Source organism: Babylonia areolata, chromosome 28 (genome assembly GCF_041734735.1).
Source record: "Babylonia areolata isolate BAREFJ2019XMU chromosome 28, ASM4173473v1, whole genome shotgun sequence".
In the NCBI taxonomy this organism is placed as follows: domain Eukaryota; kingdom Metazoa; phylum Mollusca; class Gastropoda; order Neogastropoda; family Buccinidae; genus Babylonia; species Babylonia areolata.
The window spans coordinates 14,804,856-14,832,696 of NC_134903.1; the positions used below are offsets into that span (position 1 = coordinate 14,804,856).

Genomic DNA, 27,841 nt, shown 5'->3' on the forward strand with positions numbered 1-27,841 from the left:
TTATTGCATTGTATCAGACTGATGATTACATTTGGCATTTTATTTTATGTCATTTTATTTTTTCCACTCTTCCTCAGTGGCCGTCATCCTGTTATTGTCATCATGTTTCCTTGTTTCTCTATGACTCAAAAGAGTTAATGGGAATAAACTCATTGTCATTGTCAGTTTCAGTTTCAGTAGCTCAAGGAGGCGTCACTGCGTTCGGACAAATCCATATACACTACACCACATCTGCCAAGCAGATGCCTGACCAGCAGCGTAACCCAACGCGCTCAGTCAGGTCTTGAGAAAAAATGTAAAAAGGTTGCCAACAGCACCCGGTGTTCCCAGGCGGTCACCCATCCAAGTACTAACCGGGCCCGACGTTGCTTAACTTCGGTGATCGGACGAGAACCGGTGTTTTCAACGTGGTATGGCCGTTGGCAATTTCAAAGGCACCAGATTACCACACACACAACGCCAATAAAGCCCGAACAAACTGCCTCTCATCAACACACTGATGATGTGTGTATGCGGGCCCGGGGGGACTGTGTGTGTGGATGGAGCTGGTCTGCTCGACCGCCGGGCTGACAAGCATTAAACTCCGTGAAGCTGTTTAGTTGGTTTACTGACAAGAATCATCATAAACCAAGAAATTTGAATTATTTCTTTGAAGACGTTTGAAGCTGTTTTTATTTATTTATTTATTTATTTACAATTTTTGCTATTTTATTTTACTTTTTTTTTTCATGTTTTTTTTCTCATGGCCTGACTAAGCGCGTTGGGTTTCGCTGCTGGTCAGGCATCTGCTTGGCAGATGTGGTGTAGCGTATATGGATTTGACCGAACGCAGTGACGCCTCCTTGAGCTACTGATACTGATACTGATGCTGTTCAGTACAGAGGTAATTATTTGACTCCTGCTGGGGAGCATGGCACTGGGGTGAATATCAGTAATAAATAGGTCTGCACGCATTTCACTATACGGACTTGCAAATCAAATACAAATTGAATACATTCGTTAGCACTAAACAGAAAGTCCAACATAACACGCCGGCAACTGATCATGCAGCTGGTAAAAATGAAACAAAGAGAAAGCAACTAGAACGGACTGCGTGACTCGACAATCTTTCTGCCAGTCTTTCCGAGTTTTCCTTTAAAAATCAGCCGCGCCATGCGTACATACGTACTCGACCCTTTTTGACTCACTTGTGTAAACAAAGTGAGTCTATGTTTTAACCCGGTGTTCGGTTGTCTGTGTGTGTGTGTGTGTGTGTGTGGTAAACTTTAACATTGACATTTTCTCTGCAAATACTTTGTCAGTTGACACCAAATTAGGCATAAAAATAGGAAACATTCAGTTCTTTCCACTCATCTTGTTTAAAACAATATAGCACCTCTGGGATGGGCGCAAAAAAATAAAAAATGAAGCCTAATTATATGCAAACTGCATTTACTGTTATATTTTTTGTATTCTCTAAACTTGGCACTTTGATCTGATATTCTGACCCAACAACAAGAGCAGTCATTATTATCATTTTTTGTTCAAACAGGAACTTCTTTTGCTAAGCACGGAAGTTTTATTTATTTGCAAACGTTTTGGTGCAGATAGTAAAAAAGGGAAATTACTTTGTAATTAATGCTAGGGGAGTTAATTTGCTTTAAACTGATATTTCCAATCTTAAACATTACATTTTGAAATTATAATCAATACATAAAAAACTTGGATTTTTTTTTTTTTAAGTGTATCACAAGTGAGTCTTGAAGGCCTTGCCTCTCTTGTTTAAGTTGTTTGAATATGTGGGAAAACAACAACTGACAAAAAAAAATAAATAAATAAAAGACCTAAAAACCACCTCGTTTCTGTGTGTGTGTGTGTGTGTGTGTGTGTGTGTGTGTGTGTGTGTGTGAAGTTTACGACCACGTGAATGGTCCACTGTGTGCTGCCAGTGAATCAGATTTTCGATACACGACTGACTCGACGCTTCAGTGCCGGCTATTCATATGGTGGTGGAATACACCAGTCAGTTTAAGATTGCCGATTTTTTTTTCCCCTTCTTCTTCTGATCATTTTTTTTTCGTATATTGGATAAAGTCTGATGTTATATCCAGTGTACATGCCTAATGCGTACCCGGCTGTAATACTGAGGTTTTTTGTTTGTTTGTTTTTTTGTTTTCCCAATCGCTGCCTGGAGAAAGATATACCTACATCGCACAAAAACTCAGACGGCAACGCCGGTGTGTTTAGTTGTTAAATTTGTTTGTTTTTCAAACTGTTACTCTTCTTCTTCTTCTTCCTTTCGACAGATCCCCAGGGTGAAATGTTGACCGGCACCGGCATTGTTTCGCTGGGCGGTGGATGCCAGTGCCGGTTTTCGAGCCAGAAAACTCAGTGAAAACAAAAATTAGTAAACTGAAACCACAAAAAAAACGTCAACAGAACTTCAAGAGATGGTGAGAGACTGGAGAACTGAAAGAGAACTGAAAGGTCCTTGACTGACACAGAAACGAGCAATAAAGTAACCCGGACTTGTCGAGGTTTGGGACATCGAAGGGAGGGAGGGAGGCGGTGCAAGGGGGCGTGGGGGGTGGGGGGTAGGGTTTTTGGGTGAATCATATAAATTGTGATTGACAATGTATCTCAGTCGCATCTTTTAGTACTTGATGTCAATACTCCACATAAATGCTTAGACATCACATTTTTTTGTGAATGTGTTCTTAGTACTTGATATATATCTTTGAAAATGTGAGTAATGATATGTACCAGTAGTGGGGTAGGTGGGTCACTGAGGGGCCAGCTAGTGCCGGGGTCAGCACTGAGATTAATTGACACCTTAGTCATCGAGGACTATAACTCGACGTTTATGTAAATCCTATAGGTTGCCGGATTTAACAACTGTGGTTGCAGACAGTGAATTTTCAATCAAAGTAACGATTGATCAATTCGGCACAGGAAAAAAAAAAAAAAATGCTTGCGCGTATGTTCCTGGCCTGTCTCTGAACGAATAACATGTCAAGACCCCCGGCCGGGGATGGGGCATCGACGTGACATGAGTCTCGGGTTTCAGTGGCCGGGGCAGGGCGACTTCAGTTTACCCGAGTCACTGACTGACGACTCGGAACCGGCAGGCTGGTGGGTAGAAGGTACAGCCTGATGTCCCCGGCGGCGCCGCTCTACACGGCCGGGTGACAGCCGGTCCTGTCAAAGGTTTGCGTGGTCGGGGGCCGACCGCTTTCAAGCTCATTGCGGCGGCTCGGCTGGTGCTATTAGTGGACTCCACTAACCCGGGGTGTGGCCCGGTACCTCAGTTTCAGTTGCAACTGGTCCCCATACTGGTCTTGAACTGAAAAGCATGAACAACCTGGCTCTCCTCACTGTCAGTCGGAGTCTGAGTGAGTCCAACGGGGGTTCCAGGCTTTCTCGCCGGTACAGTGCTTGCACTAAGCATAGCAGACACTAGATGAGATCAGTATTCAGGTGGCTGTGCACTGAGTAACCCGGCTCCGCAGTCGGTGGAGCTGGTTGTCCAGGCTCTGCGGGATCACTGTGATCGATTGGGCAGTTCCGTTCGGTTGTGACTGAGTCCCGGCGACTGGCTGCCAGTTCAGTCGTAGTCAGACCCGGCCGTCTGCACTGATTAATTTTCCCCGGCGGCAGTGGTATTGTCACACTGCGCCATCACACAAACCCGTCCGGCAGTCAAACATCGCGGCCGCCGCGCCGGCGGTTTCTCTCCCGGCATCATCTCGGCAGCCGGTGCAGTTACTGTTGTCACTGAATGAGTTCGGGCTTTTCGTCGTCCTCAGTGTTGTCACGGTTTCACTGGTTCAGTCGGCTATCAACTCAGAAATCTTAGTATCAGTGCATCAATAACACACACACACACACACAACACTGACACACACACACACACACACACACATATATATATATATATATATATATATATATATGGTATATATGCATTTATATATGATATATGTGTATATATACATATATATAGTAGTGTGTGTTGTGTGTGTGTGTGTTGTTTCCGTCCCTGAGCTTTTGGCCTGTTTCAGTGTTATTCATTGGTACGTTTCATATCGTTTTTGGGTTTAAGTTAAATCCGTATGGCACGTGCCCTTATGCAAATGAGGTAGAAACCGGCTGGAACCAACTCTTGTTTGATCCGATTCGCGTACTGATGATTTTTTTCACTGACTCACAGTGTGTATTTTTTCATCAGTTCTGACTCCAGATAAAGTGAGATCCTCCGTGACAAATAAAACAGGATGTCTTTCGAGGTGTTTTCCTGCAGATTTTAGAACCAGACCACGCGGACGAGCCTGCTGGTGTGCCAAATTTAGACCACAATTCCCGACTATTTTTGCCGAGCCGTCACATGTTTTCAATCGTGACACTGAGCCGAATGGGATGTCTGCGGCGAGGCGGCCGTCGGAATGATTTTCCGATCTTTGCCGAGTGCGTGTGATATTATGAAACACGTGAGCCAACATGTGAAAAGAACTAACAATCATATCCATAAGTGGGAGTGGAAAACCTCTTTGTGTGCATTGTTGCTGCTATTACAATTTGTAGAATTATTTCGAAATTCTACGACGCACAACTGCACGGAATATGGTGATTTTGGAGAATATCGGCATTTGTTTGGATGAGAACGTGAGCGTTCGGACACATCAAGGGACTTAACTCGGCAAGCTTCGGTTGACAACAGTGTGAACAACAGTGCCACCGATCGATGTAGTTGACTGCGCAAATATCGCCGTTTTCATTACAAAATCATCTGTGTTTTCATTTGACCAGTGTATACGTGATTGAAAACTTTTTCACGTTACTCTAACAGTGTAAGTGGATGGAGGAGGATTTCAGTAACTGGGATTTAAAACGCATTCTCATGTCAGGACCCACGAACGCTGCCTCCATGCTCACGTTTCGGAGCCACGAGCGGACATTTTCAACTGGAGCAAGGCCGTTGATGGAATAGTTTTAATTATTGTGTGTTTTTCTGTGTGTGTGGATTTGTAAGAACACCGGCAACTACGAGTTAGTATTGTAAGAAGGTGAGTCTTTTATCATCACATTATGATTTGTTTACATTTAATCATATTTAATTGGATCGATTCACATTATTATCAGTGATTGCTATCCTTGACACAGAAACGAGCAAAACAGTAACTCGGAGTTGTAGAGGTTTGGGACATCGAGTGGGGGCGGGGTATAGGGTTTTTGTGTGGATCATATAATTTGTGACTGACAATATATCTCAGTCGCATCTTTTAGTACTTGATGTCAACACTCCGCAAAAATGCTTAGACATCACATTTTTTTGTGAATGTGTTCTTAGTACTTGATATATATCTTTGAAAATGCGAGTAATGATAATGTTAAACAAAAGAGCGTTAATAAAAGCCTACAAATAGTATATACTTTTATGAACGGCTTGGACTGGCCAGCTAAATGTGGTTAGGGTAGCTGACAGGTCTGAAACCTTTGGTGAGTAAGGGCTTGTCTGCCCATGCATGTGAAGACTGGTTCCGGCAGACTGGAGGGATGAGACCATCAGTAAGGCCCAACAGTCAGAAGGGTGGTTCTGGCAGGTGTTGTGTAGTGCCAAAGAGCACAAAAAGACACTAAGAAGTCCAGGTGGAGTCTCCAGATGTAACAGTTCTCCATGCTGCTGGGTAAGCTTTCTTCTGCTGAGCAAATGGGAGTGTTCCCGTGCAACAGCTCTTCCACTCCAAACATCCACATGCATCTATAGGTGTGTGTGTGCCATATGAGACTGCTTTTCAGGATCATGAACATCAAGCAGGAGAGAGTCACAAACCAGGAAGTGATGGACAGGGCTGCCTTAACAATCTTTGATTTGGTCAATTTTGCTGAAGGTCCAGCTATGCTGGACTGACCGTATCATTGGAACGGATAACAGTCGTGTACCCACCCAGACAACACATGCACAGTCAGCTGAAAGAAGGCTCGCGCAGACTGGGAAGGCCCAAATTTAGGATTAAGGACATTCTGACACACTACCTCAAGCGGATCAGCTTACATGTTATAAATAGCCTTGCGAACTTGAAGCTTCTGCAGCAAACATAACAGCATTGAGGCCTCTTACTTCTAGGATAATAGCTCAGTTCCCCGTTCAGCAACACGATACCCTTCCTCAGTTCCTGGCCTGTACTTAGACATTAATCTTAAAATGCAAGCCAGCAAGCTAACAACTCAACAACTGAAGAAGTAACAACAATAACATAATGCCACAAACTTAGTATTGGTGACAAGAATGGGCATCAGACCCATGCAGAGAAACTCCTCAAACATTACAGTCAAGTACAAATTATGCCCATGTCTCTCCTGTTTGAAATGATGACAGACAATTTGTTCCCCCCTTGTCTGTTTCTCTTCGAGAATGTCTTGTGCTTTTTGTTTTCACCGGACATATTAGATCTAGACCTTATTTCTGTAAAACAATAACAACAAATGAACAATCTAAAAAAACAAAACAAAACAAAATCTCACAAAAACAACAAAACCCCACTTACACTGAGAAAAGCTGAAAGTTCACTGTGTTTAGTAGCAGTAATGATATATGATTATATCTGTCCATGTTTGATATAAGACATGTGATAAAGTAAAATCTTAATACTTATGAAACAGGACATGGGGACCATTTCATCTTCAGATCTTAACTGAAGGAATTACACAGGTAAACATTCTGGTGTGATGTGTGGTGCATACATGGTGGGTAAAAGTGTTGCAAAATAAAAAAATTACATGCAAAATGTCATTGAAAATGGCAGTTGAAAATGGGGAAAATTAAGTTAAATGTGCAGCTGTTGTGCCTCATTTAAAACACAAGTTTCAAAAGAGATCATATATTTGAACAGACTAGTAACAGTGAACCAAACCTCACCTCAACTTCTTAAAAACACGGTCACAGTCATTTTGTCACACTGGACATTGAACTGGACATCGAATGATCTATGGAAGCTGATTTTTTGACATTGTTGGTGTTGCATTTGACACAAACATTCAGCATGGTTTTACTCAACCATGAAGCCTTAACGGAAAGTTTGTATGGTTGCAAGGTTATCACAATAGATTATACCCTTTTGTAAGTTTTTCAAGCAAATTTACTTTAGATATCAATAAATAAAAACAAGAAGAAAGGGCGTTTGCTTGAATTCCATGCGTCACATGTTGTGAACCTTACAGTAGGAACTTTTCTTCCTGATGCAATTAACAGTGCCACAAAACAATCCACGCGCATGAAAGAATCCTTAAATCCCAAAATAGATTTTAGATGATATAATAATTTTTCAATCACCGAATCAGTATGATTCCCTTGAGTCTTTCTGACAAAGGGTTGATCAATGATAGTAAGGTGTGAGCGTTCACCACAGTTTAAAATTTAAAAAAAAGTATGAAAAAAAAAGCTTTTGAAGCCCATCGACTATGAGATGAGTTTACTTTATCAAGATTGCATCCCTTCTTTCAATTAGATTAACTGATCAATTTCAGCTGTTTTGTTAAAACAATTAGTATTACTTTATGGACTTAGTACTGTGACTCCACTTAAAAAATGATTTTTTTGGTCCACTACATTTTTCATTTGAGGAAAAAATAGGGGGAAAAACCGAAAAGAAAAGAAATCAGGGGATTTTGAACATGTGAAAAACAGCCTGTAATTTGTAAACAGTAAAGACTAAAAGAGAATAAAGATATTGATTGGAACACATGATACATGTATAACTTATTCAGAGTATTGTACTTGTATTGTTTTCCTCCAATTGTGACCAGAAATTAAAGGGATTTAGAAGATTAAACAACCAGTTTGAACTGTATTTAATCAGATTTTATCTTTGCCTCTAATTCCCACTTTGTGTAACCAGCATCAAAAAATGACCCATATAACATATATGTTTTTCTCAGACCACTTCTGGACTGTTCAGAGTCTTTGAAACTGGCAAGTTCGGGCACTAGATACAGGTCTGCATGTCTGTTGACCTGGGAGATCAGAAGCTTCTCCACCCTTAACCCACCATGTGCTGTGACTGGGATTTAAAACCCCCAGATTGAAAGTCCATCACTTTAACTCACTCAGTACGGCCAGTCCTCTCTTCTCCTCTACACAGACCCTTCGGATGTCCAGTGGGTATCTGAATGACCCAACCTTTAGCTTCTGTCGTCAGAATTGTGGTATTCTCTGTCAACATTTACCTCTTCAGTATAAGAGCCTTCCGCTTGCAATATTTTGATGATGGTAATTGGGGTGAAATGCTGTTAACATCGTCTCTTTCGCCGTTCGTATGGAAAGAGTTAACCACCTGGCTGTTACACCTGTCAGTTTTTACCGTCCTACCTTCTGTGCTGTCTCAGTCAGTGGCACTACTGTTGCAACTGATGATCACTTCTTTGTCATTCACTTTCCTGGAGAGACCTGATACCACAGTGTTCTTCTGCATTAATGTAGTGCAGACCTCGGAAAGGTCTCCTTCCGGGTCTCTGTAGAGTTTGTCCCTTGAGTGAGGGAATTGGGCCAAGCCATGTTAATGGGCTAGTGAGTGTTGCAGGGAGGAAGGTGGCAGAATGCTGAAGATGCTTATTTGTATTTGTATTTGTATTTCTTTTTATCACAACAGATTTCTCTGTGTGAAATTCGGGCTGCTCTCCCCAGGGAGAGTGCATCGCTACACTACAGCGCCACCCTTTTTTTTTGGTATTTTTTCCTGCGTGCAGTTTTATTTGTTTTTCCTATCGCAGTGGATTTTTCTACAGAATTTTGCCAGGAACAACCCTCTTGTTGCCGTGGGTTCTTTTATATGCGCTAAGTGCATGCTGCACACGGGACCTCGGTTTATCGTCTCATCCGAATGACTAACGTCCAGACCACCACTCAAGGTCTAGTGGAGGGGGAGAAAATATCGGCGGCTGAGCCGTGATTCGAACCAGCGCGCTCAGATTCTCTCGCTTCCTAGGCGGACGCGTTACCTCTAGGCCATGACTCCACACTCCACATTATCTGTTAATACAGTGTCCATGAGGGCCTGGGTTCCATTCCAGCTCTCGCCCTTTCTCCCAAGTTTGATTGGAAAGTCAGACTGAGTCTGGTCATTCGGATTAGATGATCAACTGAGGTCTTGTATGCAGCGCTCACTTGGCGCACTGAAAATGAACCCACAGCAACAAAAGTGTTGTCCTCCAGATGGTGAAATTCTGAAGAATTTCACTCTGACACAGTGATAGGTAGACAAATTGCATGCACTCAAGGCTAGACTAGCGCATAGGATTATGCTGCTGTCAGGCATCTGCCTGATGTGTATTCAAATGATTTGTCCAAACACAGTAACACCTTGAGTGTCTGAAAACGAAACTGAAGCTGTGTTGCAGAAGGTAGATCACTAGATGTCTTGATCGCTGACACACAGCTGTGTTTACTGTAGTATAACACATCAGATCCAAAGTAATGTAGCAGTAGTTGTAATCAGGGACAAACTTGCCACTGTCTTTTCAACGATGATGATAGATCGCGTGTGATTTTGTGTGTGCTTGGCTGGCTGACTGCCGGACAACTGTGCACTAAACTGGTATTTTATACAAGCTGCTGCGCAAGTGAGCGTGCATAAGTCCATTTCTCCATATTTTACATTCTTTTTTCAGAGTCACTGTTGGATGCATCATTACGTTTCTGTTGTCTTCATTTTGTTTCATCTTAATTTTTGTGACCAGCATAAATTTTTGGATAACTCAGATCAGCATGATTGGTAATTTCAGGTAATCATAATGATAATCTACTGTAGTATTAATAATGATCGAATATGTACTGATGCACGCAGTAATACTCTGGTTTTTGTGGCGTGGATGCTGTTTTGCTGGATATGTTCTTGTTTCCGTAACCTATGAAACACAGACATTGAACACAGGATCTGTCATTTTGTTAAGCGCATATTTAATCTTCTGCATGCATATGGTATTATGTATTTTATAAATACATCATGTAAGTTTTCTATAAACATTAAATGTGCACATGAAGGGGGGTTAGGCCCTAACAGGTCTGATCATCTGTTGACCTGGGAGATTGGAAAAATCTCCACCTTAGCCCATTATCCGCTCAACTTGGATTCAAACCAGGGACCCTCCGAATGAAAGTACAATGCTTTAACCACTCATCTGTTGCCACTATCAGTGACAGCAGTCAGAGATAAAAGTTGAGCAAGCAGAAACAAAGCTCATGCAAGCAAATGTCAGAATATGCCAGGCAGTGCTTCTGATTACAGGCAAAATGTCATAACATCCATGGTAAGAAATACTTCAGACGTCTTTCTATTCATGTGTGTACATATCGATCCACATCTGGCTGCTTAGCAAACTCTCCGTTTACACACCCATATTTCTCTCTTGCCTCAGATCATGGAATGTGACGTCACAATTTGCGTCAAAAATGACAGTTTCCTGCCCTCGTTTACTGATTTATTCCATTTAGCCGAGGTTGTAGCTATTTATAAAGCAAAAATCAACAAGAATCCATTGTTTTTTCCCTAAAATGTCTTGTAGGGCCTGTTGTGGGTTGGGTCCTGGTGGGTATGTTTTCAGGCAGTGCATTTCAGTTCATTCTGGTATTTTTCATTGTGAAGTAAGGTCCCTGTCATGTCTTGTGAGATGGAGGGAATGAATTTTGAGTCGGATTCAGAAGACCCACGACGTATGGAAGCACAGCAGTCTAATGGTTTGTAATAAATGTTTGGTTTTTTGTTGTTGTTGGTGTTTATTTAAACAATTAAAGAAAAGAAAAGCTTCTAAACTGTTTTACTATTTTTTGTCACTGCAGATTTCTCTGCTTAAAATTCAGGCTGCTCTTCCCGGATAGAGCGCGACATCATAATGCAGCATCACCCCCTCCCTTTTTTATTTTTTTTTTTTTTTTGCTTTTTCCTTTTTTAGTCTGCAGCTTGTGCAAATGTGTAAAAATTATTTTGTTTCAAAGTGGATCTTTCTACAGTATTTTGCCCTTTTGTTGCCGTGCGTTCTTTTGCATGCACTAAACATGTGCATGCTGCTCATGGGACTGAAAGCCTAGCACCCAGACCAGCACTCGAGGTACAGTGGATAGGGGGTGGTGGGGTGGCACTCATTTCCTGCTCAAGCCCAAGGTAGTCACATAACCACTGGGTCACTGCTTCAGTTTCAGTGTGTTTCTCTTGGAGACGTAACTCTTTGAGCAAATATATACGGTATGCCACATAGATCTGCTAGGCAGATGCCTGGCAGCAGCATAACCCAATGCACTTGTCAGGCCTTGAGTACATGTATGCACAATATACCTATCACTGTATCAGAGTGGATTTTGTTTACAGAAGTTTGCCAGAGGACAAGACTTTTTGTTGCCATGGGTTCTTTTTTTTTTTTCTTTTTTCTTTTTTTTCAAATACTTGCTGCACACGGGACCTCATTTTATCGTCTCATCTGAATGTTATTGATATACACTCATTTTGATTTTCAAGTCAAACTTAGGAGAAAGGGCAAGAGCAGAATTTGAAGAATTGAACCCAGACCCTCGCGGACTCTGTATTGGCAGATGAGCGTCTTAACCCTTCTGCCAGCTTGATTCACTGCTTCACACAATATAAAGAATGGTTGTTGTTTTTTTCAGAAATGTTGTCCTTTCCACAGTGCTATTCATCCTTTTTTGAGTGTGCTGCACTTTTGGATTGTTTGAGGGTTTGCTATGTTTGTTTTGTTTTTGTTCTGTTGCACTTCTTCTGTAGATGTGGGCTGCAACTAACTACTATGATCCCTGTTTGCTTTTTCTGCTCTTTCTCTGTCAGTCTTTACGTTTTCTTCTTTTTTTTCCCTTTTTTTTTTTTTAACCCTTCTGTCCCCCACTTCTCTCCGAAGTAGTGTGTTGTTTGAGAGCTGTTTTTATTCTGATTTGAGGGAAGGTTTTATTTGTTTCCACTGCCATGACTGAGTGTGAGTGTCATATTGTATATATATTGCATGTTCAGAAGTTGGCCTCAACATAACTCTGATTCATGACAGCATTCTGATGATTTTATTTTTTATCTTACTTCAGGCTTACCATATTATGCCCAACATTAACAAGGCACATGGGTCAAAGTAGCGGGGAGAATATTGCCCTAGTATAACAGCATAAGTTAAACGAATAGTCTATGAAATAGGGTACTCATTATTATTATATGCGCAATTTAAAGTTTCTAATTAGTAATTTATAACATAAGCTGTGGTAGATGGTGTTCTAAGTATGTTAAATCAGAACAGACTCTACTGAACACCTTTGATGTGACTCAGGAGCAGTGCAGGGCCTCCTCCGGTGTGTGGCATCCTGGTGACCTAACATTGATAGTTTTCTGTGGGAAGTTCTGCTGACACTGGTGCTGTGACAAGATGGACCCGGGTGTGGCTGTGTATGGGGTACTCTGTCTGAATGAGTAGAGTTGGAATGCCACTGAAATGGTGCAGTTGGTGGGGCAGCAAATCAAATAAAAGAAAAAGAAAAAGAAAAAAAAGGTTCTACAAGCTGTGTACTGTGTGTGTGTTTCAGGTGGTGACTTGCGAGAGCTCTCAGCACGGACCCGGTCAGCACACTGGCAGGGTGTGTGTGCGTCCTCCAAGCGCGCCCCAATGGAAAAGGAACCACCCACCCAAGCCCAAGACACCAGTACCAAGATCAGTGACTCCAACTATGGTTCATTAATTGCCGAGTGAGTGTCCATTGTCTCAACATGCTGTCCGTCCTTACGCCAGTCTTTGTCATGGTGGTTGTGTGCATAAAATTAACGTGTATATAGTCAGTCGTGTCCAGCTATGACCATCAGAACAGCTGAGGAGGCAACTGCCGTCCCGTCCCGACTATCCTTACCAGAAAATGATGACAATGGAGAGAGTCTTGCCCAACTGCATCCCCACTCTCTCGGCCAAGAAGGCTTTGGGACAGCCAGTGTTGGGATGGTTCCCAAAGGCCAGCTAGCCCCCGAGGCTGCAGCACCAAGAGCCAGGGCAGTCTTGCCTCCTTGTTTGAGAGTCATAGTTTTTCCCCAAAGACTAAGCTGTAAATGAATTCGCATTGTAGTGGAAAAACCATTGATCATACAGCTCTCGCTTTGATGAAGGAGTGCATGTGGACCAGTCTCCTGCTGTTTTACAGTCTTTGTTTTGAGCAGTTGTGTTGTTTTCTTGGGTTCATCTTTTATTTTTAGCATCTGATTGTTAATCTTTTGTTGTTGTTGCCAGGGAGCATGGTTGTCTTGAGAATATTTCAGTCTTCTTCTTCTGCTACATTCAGGTTACACATTCTCTTGTTGTATACATGTATGTATATAATGTGACGTTTTTGGTTCATTTCTACCCCTTTTTTTTCCCCACTGAATATTCTCTTCCAACAGCAGTTGTGTTTCCCTGGCAGTGAAAGGGGTAACTGAGTCTATGTTCATAGCTTAGTGGGGTCATGGACCGCGCATGGGTTGAACAAAAGTTCAAGCCCACTAAAGGACCTTACCGGAGATCATCTGATGCATGTCAGAATCATCTTTCAGTTTCTTCCTAAGGACTGTCCTTAATCGTAAGACTGTTAGTGCTGGAGTGACTTAGGATTGACTGGTTGATTGATAATGATATCAGAACTTTTATAGCACCTGTCCTTAGAGGCCAAGCTCTTGGTCTAAGCACTTTACAAACACAGTCATAAAAAAAAAATTGCACTAAAGGCTTCCTACGTGGGTGGTCGACTGAGAACTACCTATAGGCACTCGTCATTTGTTTCCTGTGTCATTCAGTGAGGCTTCAGTCATGCATAGGTGTGTGCATGTGCATGCATGCACACACACACACACACACACACACACACACACACACACACACACACACACACACACACATACTCTCTCTCACACACATGCACACACACACTCATAAATGTGTTCATGTGTATACGCTGCTGACATCAATGATTCATTGGTATATTATGCCTTAAAGTTAAAGAGATGAAATTTCTCTGTCCCACCAAATGCACTCACAAAATTGATGTGTATTTGTTTATGATAATATATATATGAATTTATAAAATTTCTGATTATTTACACCAGTAAAGTGTAAATTTCACCTCTGTCTAGCCAGATATGATCAAGATGATGTGTTGATTTGAAGAGGTATTCCTGTAAAGTGTTCTGTGTGTGGCTGTCCATCCTAATGTGCAAGATCAAGAGAAAAGTATAACTCTGTGAAGTGTAAACTGCTATATTATATCCTTGTGTCCATCCTCAATCGTCACATCACCCATATATATATATATATATATATATATATATATATATATATATATATATATATATATATATACACCCAAACCAATGTGCTTTGCTGTGGTGGTGCTGTGTGTGAATTGTGAACATGTGTATACATGTATATCATGTATTTTTATGTTTGAGTGCATGTGTGCGCATGTGTCCATGTGTGTACGTGTGTGTGTGTGTGTGTGTGTGTTGATATTTGACCCATTGCATGACATGTTAATGTGTGTGTGGGTGGGCAGGTGAAGTGAAGTGACCCGCAAAAAAAGATTTGCCCCTTTTGCTACTACTACTACTACTACTCTCCACTCTGCCCTGCCAGTAGGCCAAAACTCAAAACCACTCCCCCTCTGTGCAAAGTTCCTCACGGTCACCTTTGCTGGCGGACACACTCAGTTGTTTCCATGGGTAGGACACGCCATCGGCAGCAAGAGAATTACGCGTGAGCAGACCTGCAAATATCAAACACCTTGCCATTTTTCATCGTCATTTTCCTATACTTCATTTTAGCAGGGTTTTTTTTTTTTTTTTTTTTTTTTTTTTAGGAATTACAAGGGGAAGGAGAGGAGTGTTCGTTTTTTTAAACTGAAAAAAACCCCAAAAACAACAACTGCAGAATGCGAAATGGTAGTCACTTTGTTGAAGCTCTGACCGCATCTGCTTTGAAGAAATATTTTTTTTTAAATGTAACTTTTACTGATGTGATTTCTCGTGTCCAGCTGTAAATGACTTGGAAAAAAACAACAACAATCAAAAAACCTTCAGCAGTTCAAGGAACAGTGTATATACAATTTAAGACAATTATACTTCTATAGCAACATTTCTAAAACAATTAAAGCCTGCTACTTAAACATTTTATCACCAACAAGATTTTCACTAGCTGGTATATATACACACACGAAAGGGGCTCGGGACCTGGCGGGTCTGCACACATATGCACCTGTCAACCCTGAAGATAGATCAGTGGAAAAATCCCCACCCTTAAACCACTTCTGCCCCCGAAAACGGAGTATGGCTGCCTACATGGTGGGGTAAAAACGGTCATACACTTTTAAAATCCCACTTGTGTAGATCCATCCGAGTGAATGTGGGAGTTGCAGTCCATGAACGAAGAATAAGAAACCACCACTATGCCTCACGACAGTGATTTGAACCCAAGACCCTCAGATTGAAAATCCAATGCTGTATAGCCACTCAACTGCTGCACCTGTCTCCCTCCCTTTTCCTATGACCTATGGGTACCCTTTAACCCTTTCACCGCCAGTCAATTTAGAGTACAAAATTCCCTTGTGGTATAAACACAGAAAAGACAGTGGCTAAGAATAGCTGGGGGATTCCCCTTGCGATGTATAGAAAATATGGCCTATCCTACCACCGAACATTAAGAGCAGTAGGTTCATGGATAACAGACCAATGAATGGTCACATTCCAGTGACATGGGTCCTCTACCACGCCTGTGCATCAATGCGAGCTTGGCGGTGAAAGGGTTAACCTGTCCGTCTTTCCACATCCCCTCCGTCAGGGCCTGAAGCGCAGTGTTCGTTAGTACTCCCTGTCATTACTGTGAACTTTTGATTGGATCGTTCACAGTTTCAAGGAGGCATCCAAGCATGCAGGGTGATCCATGAGATAGAGTCTCTCCACCGCATCAACTTTGATTAAAAAAAAAAAAGAAAAAAAAAGAGGGTCAGGGGTAGTGGGGGAGGGGAGGTGTGTGAGCGCAGATGCCTGAGATATGAATGCACAGATCCGGCATGCAGAGCCTAACAAATGCTGCCAGTAGAAAAAAACCCATCCAAATCTGTTAGAAAAAAAGAAATAGAATACTTTTTACCAGAAAATAAACCAAGCCAAACCAAAATGAAACCAAATAAACAAAACAAGTGAACAAGTCAGAACAGAATAAAAGTGAAAAAATCTAAAGCAGGCAAATATTGAAATATTAGAATAAAATACAAGAAAACTGACTGTGTTTGTTGTCCACATAGCTTTGCTCCAGTACAGTGTTTATAAATATACATGTGTATATGCTGCACTGACAGGCATGCCTACAATTACTGAGGGCCTGTACTTGTCCTGGAATATTGATAAAATGGACAGGGTGTCCGACGGGCGCCATAGCCGAATGGTTAAAGCGTTGGACTTTCAATCTGAGGGTCCCGGGTTCGAATCACGGTGACGGCGCCTGGTGGGTAAAGGGTGGAGATTTTTACGATCTCCCAGGTCAACATATGTGCAGACCTGCTAGTGCCTGAACCCCCTTCGTGTGTATATGCAAGCAGAAGATCAAATACGCACGTTTAAGATCCTGTAATTCATGTCAGCGTTCAGTGGGTTATGGAAACACGAACATACCCAGCATGCACACCCCCGAAAACGGAGTATGGCTGCCTACATGGCGGGGTAAAAACGGTCATACACATAAAAGCCAACTCGTGTGCATACGAGTGAACGCAGAAGAAGAAGAAAGACAGGGTGTCCCACTAATACGGATAATTGCTGCATAGTGCATGTCCCTGAAAAAAAAAAATCGGACAGTAACATTTTTCCCCCTTAGTATCTAGTGGGTACAAGTTGTACCCTTAGATGTCTTTTTGAACATTGCCGAAGACCGTTAAGACTTACTGAAATGCTGCCGAATATTGCAGAAGCCACTTCGTGAAAAGCTGGAACTGTTCAAACAGTACCAAAGCCATTTTTGTAAAAGTCATGCTCAGTTTCTGTCACTGGCAAAGTAACTTTAGCAAGACCAGTGTGCACGACCAGTGTGCATGCGGGTAAGCACCGGCATTTTGAACGCGGACAGCCTTTTGAAAGTGGAGGCATGATGCTTCTGGCTGTCAGGCGACTGTTGCATGTTTGTTGAGATGTTCCTGAAAATAATGATACCCTGTCCCTGATTCTAAAATGTGTTGTTCCTGAAAAGCAGTGCGGGTAGGCATGCCTGCACTGATGCAAAGACGAAAACAAAAAATCCCCCCATCCCCCCCCACACACACACACACACAAAAAAACCCACCCCACAATAAACCCCACGGAAACCCCTGTTCAGAAAAGAGGATCTTTGATATGGCTTGATTTGTTGTTCTTGTTTTTGTCGTTTTCTGCTGTCTGCCAACAGTGTGAATGTACCAGTCTCAGCGTTATGATGCCATTCTACTTTGTAGAGAATTAAGGTTGAAGCATGGTTTGATAGCTTTTTTGTGTGTTTTTTTGTTTTTCAACTCCTAATTTGATAATTATAATAATGATGATGATGATAATAATGATGATAATAATAGTGTTTATGATATAGCGCTGAATCTTGTGCACAGACTTATCAAAGGGCTTACTCACCAGTCATTGACATGCATGCATGCATAACTCAAATTTACAGACAGTAAAAACAGAACTTAAGAATATGTGTAATTATAGAAAGCTGGAGAAACTGAAGACAAGGAAGAGACGGGAGGGAGGGAGGGGGTTTATTTCTGGAAGAGGTAGGTTTCAAGGCCCGACTTCAAAGAGCTGAGTGCGGAGACCCCACAAAGCAAAAGAGGACGTTCATTCCAAAAGCAAGGTCCACAGACAGAGAAAGAACGGCGGCAGACGCTGGAGTGTTTGAATTTGGGCATGTGGAAACCGAGTGGATCCGCGCAGAGCGAGAGCAAAAGCAGTCCGTTGGAGTTGCACTTGCCAGTGCCATACTGTCCTAGGACTATTGGCCACGAGGAGAAGTCCATGCCGACGTGGGCATTGAAATCCCCAAGGATGATCAGCCTGTCCTTTCTGTCTGCTGCTGAAATGGTGCAACTGAGCTCCTCGTAGAAGGCTTCTTTGATGTCAACAAGGTTGGTCATTGTCAGGGCATAGCAGCTGATGACTGTGGCGAAGCGATCCTCGGACAGCTTCAGACGTAGGGTCATCAACCTATTGTTTATCCTACGTGGAAGGCTGTCAAGCTGTCGTGCAAGTTTGGTTTGTATGGCAAAGCCCACGCCTGAAGTTCTTTGGGTGCCTTCTGGTTTCCCAGTGCAGTAGAAGGTGTAGCCTCCTCCAACTTCCTCCAGCTGGGTTTCACCGGCAAACCTGGTTTTGCTCAGGGTTGCAATGTCCACCAGGTAGCGATCAAGCATTCTAGCAATGAGCGCTTTGCGCCTTTCTGGTCTGTCGTCTCTGTCCAAAAGAGTGCTAACATTCCAGGCACCCAGAATCAGGGCATGACTCCTGGTTCTTTTCTTCTGTTGTTTTCGACCGCTAGTGTTGGATGTCCAAGTAGGTACGGTTTCCTGCTAAGTACTAGGTGAGGCAGGCTTTGTTTAGGGATCCTTTTATCTCCCCTTCCCCGTGTGGGGAGAGCAGTGCTATCCCTAAACAGGGCTGCTGTGATGCTGTGGGAGGATATGGGCGCCACATCTGCCCCAGTCTATGGTGGACGATGTTCACCCCACAGCTGCCTGCGTGACTAGGAACTGCCAGCAGCATCCTCTGCCTGTCCCCATTACCACTTCTCCATCGCCACAGGGCTTGGGAAAGCTGGGTGTTGAAGGGCTAGCTTGTCATTCCGACATTAGCCTGGTTGCCTGACCAGCACAGGTGACTTTTTTTTTTTTTTTAATGAAGAGGGGTTGTTTAGTCCCTTCCCCACTCTCTTGCCTAGCGACGCTCATAGTCCCACAGTTACAGATACTGCCACGTGTAGAATGGCCTCGGCAGGTGCAGGTTTTTTCTTCGGAGTTCCGTCCCCTGGGAGGACTTCCAGCCAAGGATAAGAGCTCCCCCTGCCCTTTGGTCATCCTCTTCCACCTTCACAGCCGTTGGGAAAGGTTTCCTCCTCCGCCTGGTCCGTCGTTGGGAGACTTCACATGCAGCAGCTAGTACTGGGTTACATGGTACCAGTAGCAAGGGCTATGCCCCTGACCTGACCACCAAAATAAAAACAATTTTTGTTGGTGCATGCACACCATTTTGTTGTCAGGTTTCCAAGGAAACTTGTGGGCAGCTGTCTCTGGCCTTGCTCCATCTGGGTCCACTATGCACGTTTTCATGGACGCGACACAAGCATGTTTCGCACAGCTGGGTCTGGGTCCATTTTGTAGGCAGCCTTTGCAAAGCAGACTTCAGTGAACTCAAGGACCAACCATTGGGGAGATCAAGGGAGGTGGACACAGCACAGACACAACATCTTAAACTTCGATGATGCAATGCAAAAAAAAAAAAAAAGGTGTGATGATTTTTGTGTATCGGAGCTTCAGTCTGATGTCATGAGGAGCTACAGAGACTTTGAAGATGATTGTTATAATGAGAAGATATATTCCTCCTGCCTTTGTGTGTCATGTGTGTGTTACTGTAGCAGTGCAGATTTGATGGGATGATCGCAGCGTAAGAGAGACCCTCTGAATGTTCCATACTTTTCGGCCTGCAGGACGCTGCTGCACACACACTAAGCGAACCCTCCTGGGTTTTTTTGTTTTATTTGTTGTTTATAAAAAAAAAGTTGTGTTTTTTTTTTAATATCCTATTTAGCAGCCCCATGGATTAACTGTAAAAGAGTTTCTGGTCCACCCACAATTTGTTTGTGATTTACCTATAAGCCCAGATCACGAAAGAGTTCTGAACATTGCAGTGCTTGGGAGTTTGACAGGGATGCAGAAGAATGTTAGTTGCAAGCAGTCTCCCCCACTGTGGAAATCTTGTGCTGAAAATTTCATCTTTTCGATGACTTTCTTTGTTTTCTGGATTTCTTTCTTTTTTTCTTTCTTTTGGTTCTGTTTCAAGTGTTTTCCTCTTTTCTTTTCTGCCATTTCTGGTCCGTTTACCTTCATTTTGGTGAAGGAACTCTTCTACAGCTTAGTACCAGAGTATGTTGTTTCTTCTTCTTCTTCTTCTTCTGCTTCTTCTTCTTCTTTTTCTTCTTCTTCTCTCTCTGTGTCTCTGTCTCTCTCTCTCTTCTCCTCCCCCCCACTCCCCACAAGATCGCTGTGAATTGTACAGTACTTTTAAGCAAACGTTCCAAAACTGAAAAATACTTGGACTATAACATGCTTAAATGTTACAAAGGTGCATACACAAAATTTAGACTTGGTATTTCACCCATCAATATACATAAACTGCGATACAGAAAGGATGTAACACCTAGACATTTATTATGCCCTGTTTGTAAACAACTGCTCGAAGACGAATCCCACGTGCTGTTTTATTATAAAACATACGATATTTTCAGGACAGACGTAAATATTATTTTCAAAGCAAACAGAAATGTTTCGTATGTGATGTTGTGTAATGAGGAGTTATCTGTTTTTCAATTGTCAAGATTTTTGTACAAAGTGTTTCAGAAAAGGTCAGAGTTAACTCTTTCCGGACGAAGGAATGCTCACGCATTCCTACACAAAACGTATTCGGATTCAGATGAAGGAATGGAATAGCATTCTCCGAAAGTAAAATTCCATCATGCGCTGTACACGTGATTTTGTGATTAGCCAAGCAGAGTGCGCTATTCTGGGTAACTCCACAATCGAATGGTATGATTGGTCAGCCTGGGATGTGTGGCCCGTCTCGCACACACGCTGACAAAGTCACTGACCGGTTGTCTGCTCGCGTGCCAGCCTGTTAGCAAAGCGGGCTCTTCTCAAATGTTGTGAAGCGAACAAGGCAGTGACGGCAACGTTTTAGGGTTGCCGAAGTACTTGAAATGCTACAAACTGAAGGGTCGGACATTGAAGAGGTGGATGATGACGAAGAAGAAAGCGAATTTAATGCAGAAAGCGAGCATGGGTATGGTGATTCGGGGTGAAAAATTGGCAGTATTTTCTACATATGGCAAAACTGTAAAAATAAGATGAGAAATTTGATTTTTTTTTATATGTAATAGCTCAACACGTAATAAACCAGTTCTGAAAGTTTCATTTTCTTACTCTGTATTTTGTATTTTTTGTAATTTTTTTCCAAACCCTTACAAATGGGCCGTCTGTGGGGAAAAGCAAGGGAGAAAACTTGTCGTCCCGAGTGAGTTAAGAGCAGAAGATTGAGTGGTGATAATCGAGGATGATGAATCAAAATTTGAAGTCGGGAAGTCATGATGAAAGAAAAATGTAAAGGGAAACTGGTTCATTGAGTTATTGAGTCAACCCCTTGTTTGTTGTCTTTTTGTACGGGAATAATCCGAAGGAAGAAGCCGTCCATTTCGTGCGAAATTGAATTGATTGAGAGATGCGTTCTAACATTTTGAAATGAACATTTTGTTTATTCAATAAAAATGTCATGTCAAAGGTCATGTCATGTCTCTTCTCTGCCCCCCCCCCCCCCACCAACCTCCCCCGCCTCCTCCACTCCCCAGGACTTGATAGTTATTTATTGTTTTTGTTTGTGGCTGACAAATGTGAGCTTGTATAGGTTGTTTTTTTAATATTCATTCTTGGCCGGCAAATGTGAGTGCATGTAACTGTGTTTATTTGTAGCCTGCAGCTTTCTCTCTGTGTGTTTGTGTGTGTGTGTTTGTGTGTGTGTAATAATATGTATTTGTGGCGTGCAAATGTGGGTTTTTAAAAAAAAAAAAAAATTTTTATTTTTTGGCTCGCAAATGTGAGCCTGTATTTTTTTTTACTGGCGTGCAGATGCAAGTTTGTATGAACAGTTTTTGTTGGTGGCATGCAAATGCAAGTTTGTATTTCTGTCTGTGGTGTGTTCAAGTGAATTTTTGACAGATGGACTGAAAAAAAGAAAATTCTGCGCCTGTTCTTATATATTTTGGATAACAATGATTGAACTGTAGGTTGTTTTTCTTTTTGTGATCCCCTCATCGTAGACAAGGGTCGTTGACAGCGTTTGAACACAATTTCATCAACTTCTGTGCCTAAATTTTTTTTTTGTTTTTTTGTTGGTTTTTTTTGACATTTTTTGCCCTCCCAGGATTAGCAAGGTATATGACACAGTCATTTTGGGTGGGATTGAAATTTTTCTTCTTTTTTTTTTTTTTTTTTTTTTTGCAACATGTTTCCTGCGTTATACTACATGGTTCCGTGTGGTCAGCTGCTCTATGAATATTATTAATATTTATATATATACATAAAGATAATGAGAGTTATATATATATATATGTGTATATGTGTGTGTGTGCGTGTACATATATATATATATATATATATATATATATATATATATATATATATATATATATATATACCTATAAGCCCATAATTATGTATGTATACTGTCATTACATTGTACCAGCATCTGCATCATTGTACCTACAGTTTTCAGGGGATGGTTATTCTTGTGCAGTCACAGATAAGTGTGTGGTGTAAATGTGTATGTTTTAGTTTGGGATTCACAGTGATTGTCTGTCACAGTCATTGTCTGTCTGGGATTTACAGTCATTTTCAAACGAAAATAGTTCATGTTTTATTTTTTAATGTCAGACAGGAACTGCAAATAATTGTATTTGATTATGGCGGAATGCCTTTGGAACATAGTAATTGTTTTTATTATTTTTTTTAATTTATTTTTATATATAGAAACTTTAAAGCTAATTTTGGAAGATAAAAGTATATATCCAGTCTACCTGTCTCACATTTCATCATTAAAATGCAGTTCAGGTATAGTAGTCATAAATTACCTGTTGAAACTGGTACACTCACAATAATCGGTTTGAATTGCCTACTTGTCATAACTGCACTATGGATGTGATTTGGCAGACAGGTAGATGTCACAAAAATCCGCGCGAGTTGCGTACTTGTAGTAACTGCGATATATGGATGTGATCGGGAACGATTTTCATTTCCATCATGGTATGCCCAAAATTTTTGCGGATCTTCGTAATGAATTCATTCCAAAGAAATATTTGAATCCAAAAGCAGTTTTTGATTTTTTTTTTTACAATTTGTGGAAAGCAGGGAGGAAAGTGTGTTTGAAAGTGGGGGTTAAGATTACAAGATGATATGATCACTGTTATCTGTTTTGATGACCAGTTTCATCCTTTAATTTACTGTTTGCATTTCAAGTTTTGGTGCATAACACCAGTATTGTTACTTTATTATATATATATATATATATATATATATATATATATATATATATATATCCTTCATACCCCAACATGGGTCAAAGGATTAAATCAATTCTTGATTCTTGATTCTCTTGCAGTTTGAAAGTTTGGTGAAAGCATTACAGCAATCCTGGTGGTGTGAATGATTCTATGATAGTCTGCTGCTGTAACAAGAATACAAGATAGGAGAATGCTTCTTAACCCCTTCACCGCCAGTCACTTTAGAGTGAAAAATTCCCTTGTGCAATAAACACAGAAAATATGGTGTCTCTTAACAGCTGGGGATTCCCCCTGTGATGTGTGTGTAGAAATAATGACCTATCTATCCTACCACCGAACATAAAGAGCAGTAGGTTCATGGATAACGGACACATGATCTTGTCGCCCTTCAGTGACAGGGGTCCTCTACCAAACTGCTGCATAAAATAGTTTGGCAGTGAAAGGGTTAATCCCCAAAAGAGGAAATGTTGATGCGTTTGCTGACAACAAAGTGACAAAAGGCGAGGCACGCATCAGGTTCCACAGAACAACACAGTGACAAAGTCCAGCCATGTTCCGGCATTCCAAGAAGGACACCCACCCATAGTTAACAAATGCCTAACAGTAACACAGCAAAGGTCGTATAACCCGTGCTGTGCTATGTCCAGTGAATCTGATCTTGAGTGCATGAAACGGAAAATAAAGGGAAGTAATACTTGTGTTGCGTTTCACGGCGGCAGAGTAAAAATAGGGACAGAGTGTTGCTGCAGGATTCAGAGCAGTTGACATTTACTACAGTGTTGCGTGTGTGTGTGTGTGTGCGCGCGTGTGTGTGTGTGTGCATTGCATTGTGTGCAGAAGCAGTAGTAGCTGTCTCTCTCTGCTGAGTGAAAGCGACTTTCTGGACGATCCCTCTACCAGTGGTTGTAGGTCAGTATTATTTGGTCTGCATGTATGTGTGCGTGTGGTTGGGAGAGTGGGGGGGGGTTGGGGGGGGGGGATGTGCAGATGGTGTCGTACATGCTGAGCATGTGTGTGAGTGTTGAGTGTTTGCATGCTCATGTAAACGCCTGTCCACGCAAACATTCACACACACACACACACTCACTCTCTCTCTCTCTTCCTCTCTCTCTCTCTCCCTGTGCTGTCTGATCCACAGCAGTGAGACTGCATCGCACATGTAGAGCATGTGTGTGTTTGGGGGTCAGCGTGTGTGTGTGTGTGTGTGTGTGTGTTACCATGTTTGCACGCTCATGTCAGCACCTGTCCATGCAAACATTCACACACACACATACACACACACACACACACACACACACACACACACACACACACACGCAAACACTTTGACTCTCTGTGTGTGTCTCTCCCTGTGCTGTGTGGTCCACTGCAGCAAGATGGCATCACACATTCATACATGCAGAGTGTGTGTGTGTGTGTATGCTCGCTCAAGTAAACGCCTGTCCACAGGAACACTCACACAGAGACACACTGACTCTGTGTGTGTGTGTGTATGTGTGTGTGTGTGTGTACACTCATGTAAACGCCTATTCACGCGAACACTCACACACACACACACTGACTCTGTGTTTGTGTCTGTGTGTGAGTGTTTGAGTGTTTGTACGCTCATGTAAACGCTTATCCACGCAAACACTGACACACACACACACTGACTCTCTCTCTCTCTCTCTCTCTCTGTCCCTGCCCCGTCCGGTCCCCAGCAGCGAGATGGCGTCCCACATGCAGAGCCGGGAGAAGAAGCGGCAGAAGGTGAAGGAGTTCCTGAGGGAGCTGAAGTCCATGGTGCCCCAGCAGTCCTCCGGCTCCAAGCTGGGCACCCTCAGCACCCTCGACTATGTCGTCTCCAGCATGCGCAAAATCACAGGTCAGTGTCGTATTGTGTTGTATTGTATTGTATTGTACCCTCAGCTCCCATGACTATGTCGTCTCCAGCATGCGCAAAAATCACAGGTCAGTGTCGTATTGTGTTGTATTGTACCCTCAGCTCCCATGACTATGTCGTCTCCAGCATGCGCAAAATCACAGGTCAGTGTCGTATTGTGTTGTATTGTATTGTATTGTACCCTCAGCTCCCATGACTATGTCGTCTCCAGCATGCGCAAAATCACAGGTCAGTGTCGTATTGTGTTGTATTGTATTGTATTGTACCCTCAGCTCCCATGACTATGTCGTCTCCAGCATGCGCAAAAATCACAAGTCAGTTTTGTATTGTATTGTATTGCATTGTATTGTATTATGTTATATTGTATATTGTATTGTATGTTGTATTGTATTGCACTCACAGCACCCTCGACTATGTTGTCTTCAGCATGCACAGAATCACAGGTCAGTGTTGTATTGTATTTGTATTTGTTTTTTGGGTTTTTTTTATCACAACAGATTTCTCTGTTTGAAATTTGGGCTGCTCTCCCCAGGGAGAGCGTGTCGCTACACTACAGCGCCACTCATTTATCATTGTCATCCAGAGCCAGAAAGAACGGCGGCCAACAGTCGAGTGTTTGAATCTGGGTATGCATAAACAGAGTGGATCTGAAGCCGATTGTAGTGAGCGAGATGGAGTGTAGAGGTGAAGGCAGCCACAGAGATAGGAAGGGGCAGATTTGTGAATACATTTACATAGAGTACTGATCTTGTGCTTTATTCTGTGTGAGACAGGGAGCCAGTGGAGATGTTGCAAAAGAGGAGTGATGTGCTCAGATCTTTTCTTTATGAGGACGAGTCGGGCAGCAGAGTTTTGTATGCTCTGAAGGGACTGAATGGATGAAGCAAGCAAACCAGATAACAGAGAGTTACAGTAGTCAAGGCGAGAGAGAATAAGAGAAACAACAAGTCTAGATGTTGCGTCAATGGACAGATATTTCTGGATGGAACTGATGCGCCGCAGTTGACAGTAGCAGGATTGACATGTCTGACTGATAAATTTTTGTAGTGATTTTTGGTTAGTGATGAGCATAGCAGCCCAGGGGTTAAAAAGCGCTGGAGTTTGTCTGAAAAGACTGGGGTTTGAATCTGGTTTTTGGTGCCTGGGGGTTGGGTTAAGAGTGGAGATTTTACCAAGCAGTGATTGCGTCAGTACCTTTTTCCTTTTTTTCTTTTTGCACCATCATCTGTGGCATTATTACCACATTGCTCATTTTAGAGTCCTTTACACACACACACACACACACACACACACAGTCACAGTCACACACACACACACACACACACAAACACACACCCTGCCATTCTATTTTTATTTTTCTCGTTTTAAACCACCAGTCATTATTTTGTTCATCTGAACAACCACCAGGCAGTACGCCGAGGGAGCAGGGTATCCTTGAAGCAATCGGGACACGTGTCATCATCGTGTCTTGTCCATCTCGTTAGCCATCTGTTTCGCTTCCCCTTTCTCTTTATTGCACCAAGTGCCGCACGTGTGGAAAGTAATGAGCTGGAACGTGATTATTTTTCATTCTTCATCCTCTGCCGCCCTCCTTCCTTCCTTTCTCCTCCTCCTCCTCCTCCTCCTCCTACTTCTCTTCCTCCTCCTCCTTTCATTCTTGGGCTGGAATTCACTTGTGTAGTGAAGGAGTCAGCTGTAATTTGTATGGATTGCGGATTTTGTATGTGCTGTGGTTGTTCTGTTTTTCTGATTTGTATAGTGCAGATAAGCCATAGTTTTGCTTTGAAAGGAAAAAAAAAGAAAGAAAAAAAAAAAAGAGGGGGCGGAGAAAAGAAAGGAAAGAAAGCATTTGTTATAAGGGACAGACAAAAAAGAAACTAGAAAAAAAAAAGAAGGGAAAGAAACATCTTTTTTCTCAGTAACAAGAATGAAACAAGAAATGGAACAGCTGGCTTTTTTTTTTTTCTGTTTGTCTTATTATTAGGGGTGAATCTCTCTCTCTCTCTCTCTCTCTCTCTCTCTCTCTCTCTCTGTCTCTCTCTCTGTCCTTTGTCCTACCCCATCTCTCTCTTTCTCTGTGTCTCCCCCCCTCCGTTGGTCTGTCTCTCTGTCTCCGTCTCTTGTTTCTTGCTCTCGTGTTTGTTTTCTAAGGATTTGTTTTCTAAAGGGCATCATGGGTGGGTGAGTGGTTTTCAGTGTCCAGTAGCGTGAGTGTATTCTGACCCATGATTCTGTGTGTGTGTGTGTGTGCGTGTGCGCGCGCGTGCGCGCGTGTGTGGGGATATGGGGTGTGTGGGGGGGGCAGGAGAGGGGAACAGAATGTGAAGTGCTGTGAGCAGTATTTCTGGACAAGCGCGCAATTTTAACGTCCATCATTATTTCTGTTCTCTTTCTTGCTCTCTCTCTCTCTCTCTCCCATCCCCAACTCACTCCCTCTCTCTCTCTCTCTCTCCATGCCTTCTTCCCCCACACACCCTCTCTTTCTCTCTCCAGCTGTCCTTTCAGACACAGAAATCTGAGCAGTTTTTGTCCTTGAGCGTGCCTATTCCTGTCGAGTGTGTTGTTGTTGAGTGGGAGATAAGGCATGCGCGGTCACATGTCCATGACTGTCGCATCGTCATAGGTCACGTGACTTCTTCCCCTTTGAAC

At 42.4% G+C, this 27,841-nt stretch overlaps 1 protein-coding gene and 1 non-coding gene across 2 annotated transcripts in view; one reads left to right on the forward strand and one right to left on the reverse strand.

The window, feature by feature from the left end:
• Positions 1 to 305: 305 nt before the first annotated feature.
• LOC143302150 (5S ribosomal RNA) lies at positions 306 to 424 on the reverse strand. Its single transcript, XR_013057891.1, has one exon. It is a non-coding gene; the product is annotated as a 5S ribosomal RNA (ribosomal RNA).
• Positions 425 to 4,708: 4,284 nt separating this feature from the next.
• LOC143301991 (period circadian protein-like) overlaps positions 4,709 to 27,841 on the forward strand; it is a 59,942-nt gene continuing 36,809 nt past the window's right edge. Inside the window, exons 1-4 of the mRNA XM_076616474.1 lie at positions 4,709 to 5,042; positions 12,545 to 12,704; positions 24,148 to 24,219; positions 25,011 to 25,174. Coding sequence (XP_076472589.1) covers positions 12,625 to 12,704; positions 24,148 to 24,219; positions 25,011 to 25,174 — 316 coding nt within the window. The 5' untranslated portion in view covers positions 4,709 to 5,042; positions 12,545 to 12,624. The remainder of the gene's footprint in view (positions 5,043 to 12,544; positions 12,705 to 24,147; positions 24,220 to 25,010; positions 25,175 to 27,841) is intronic.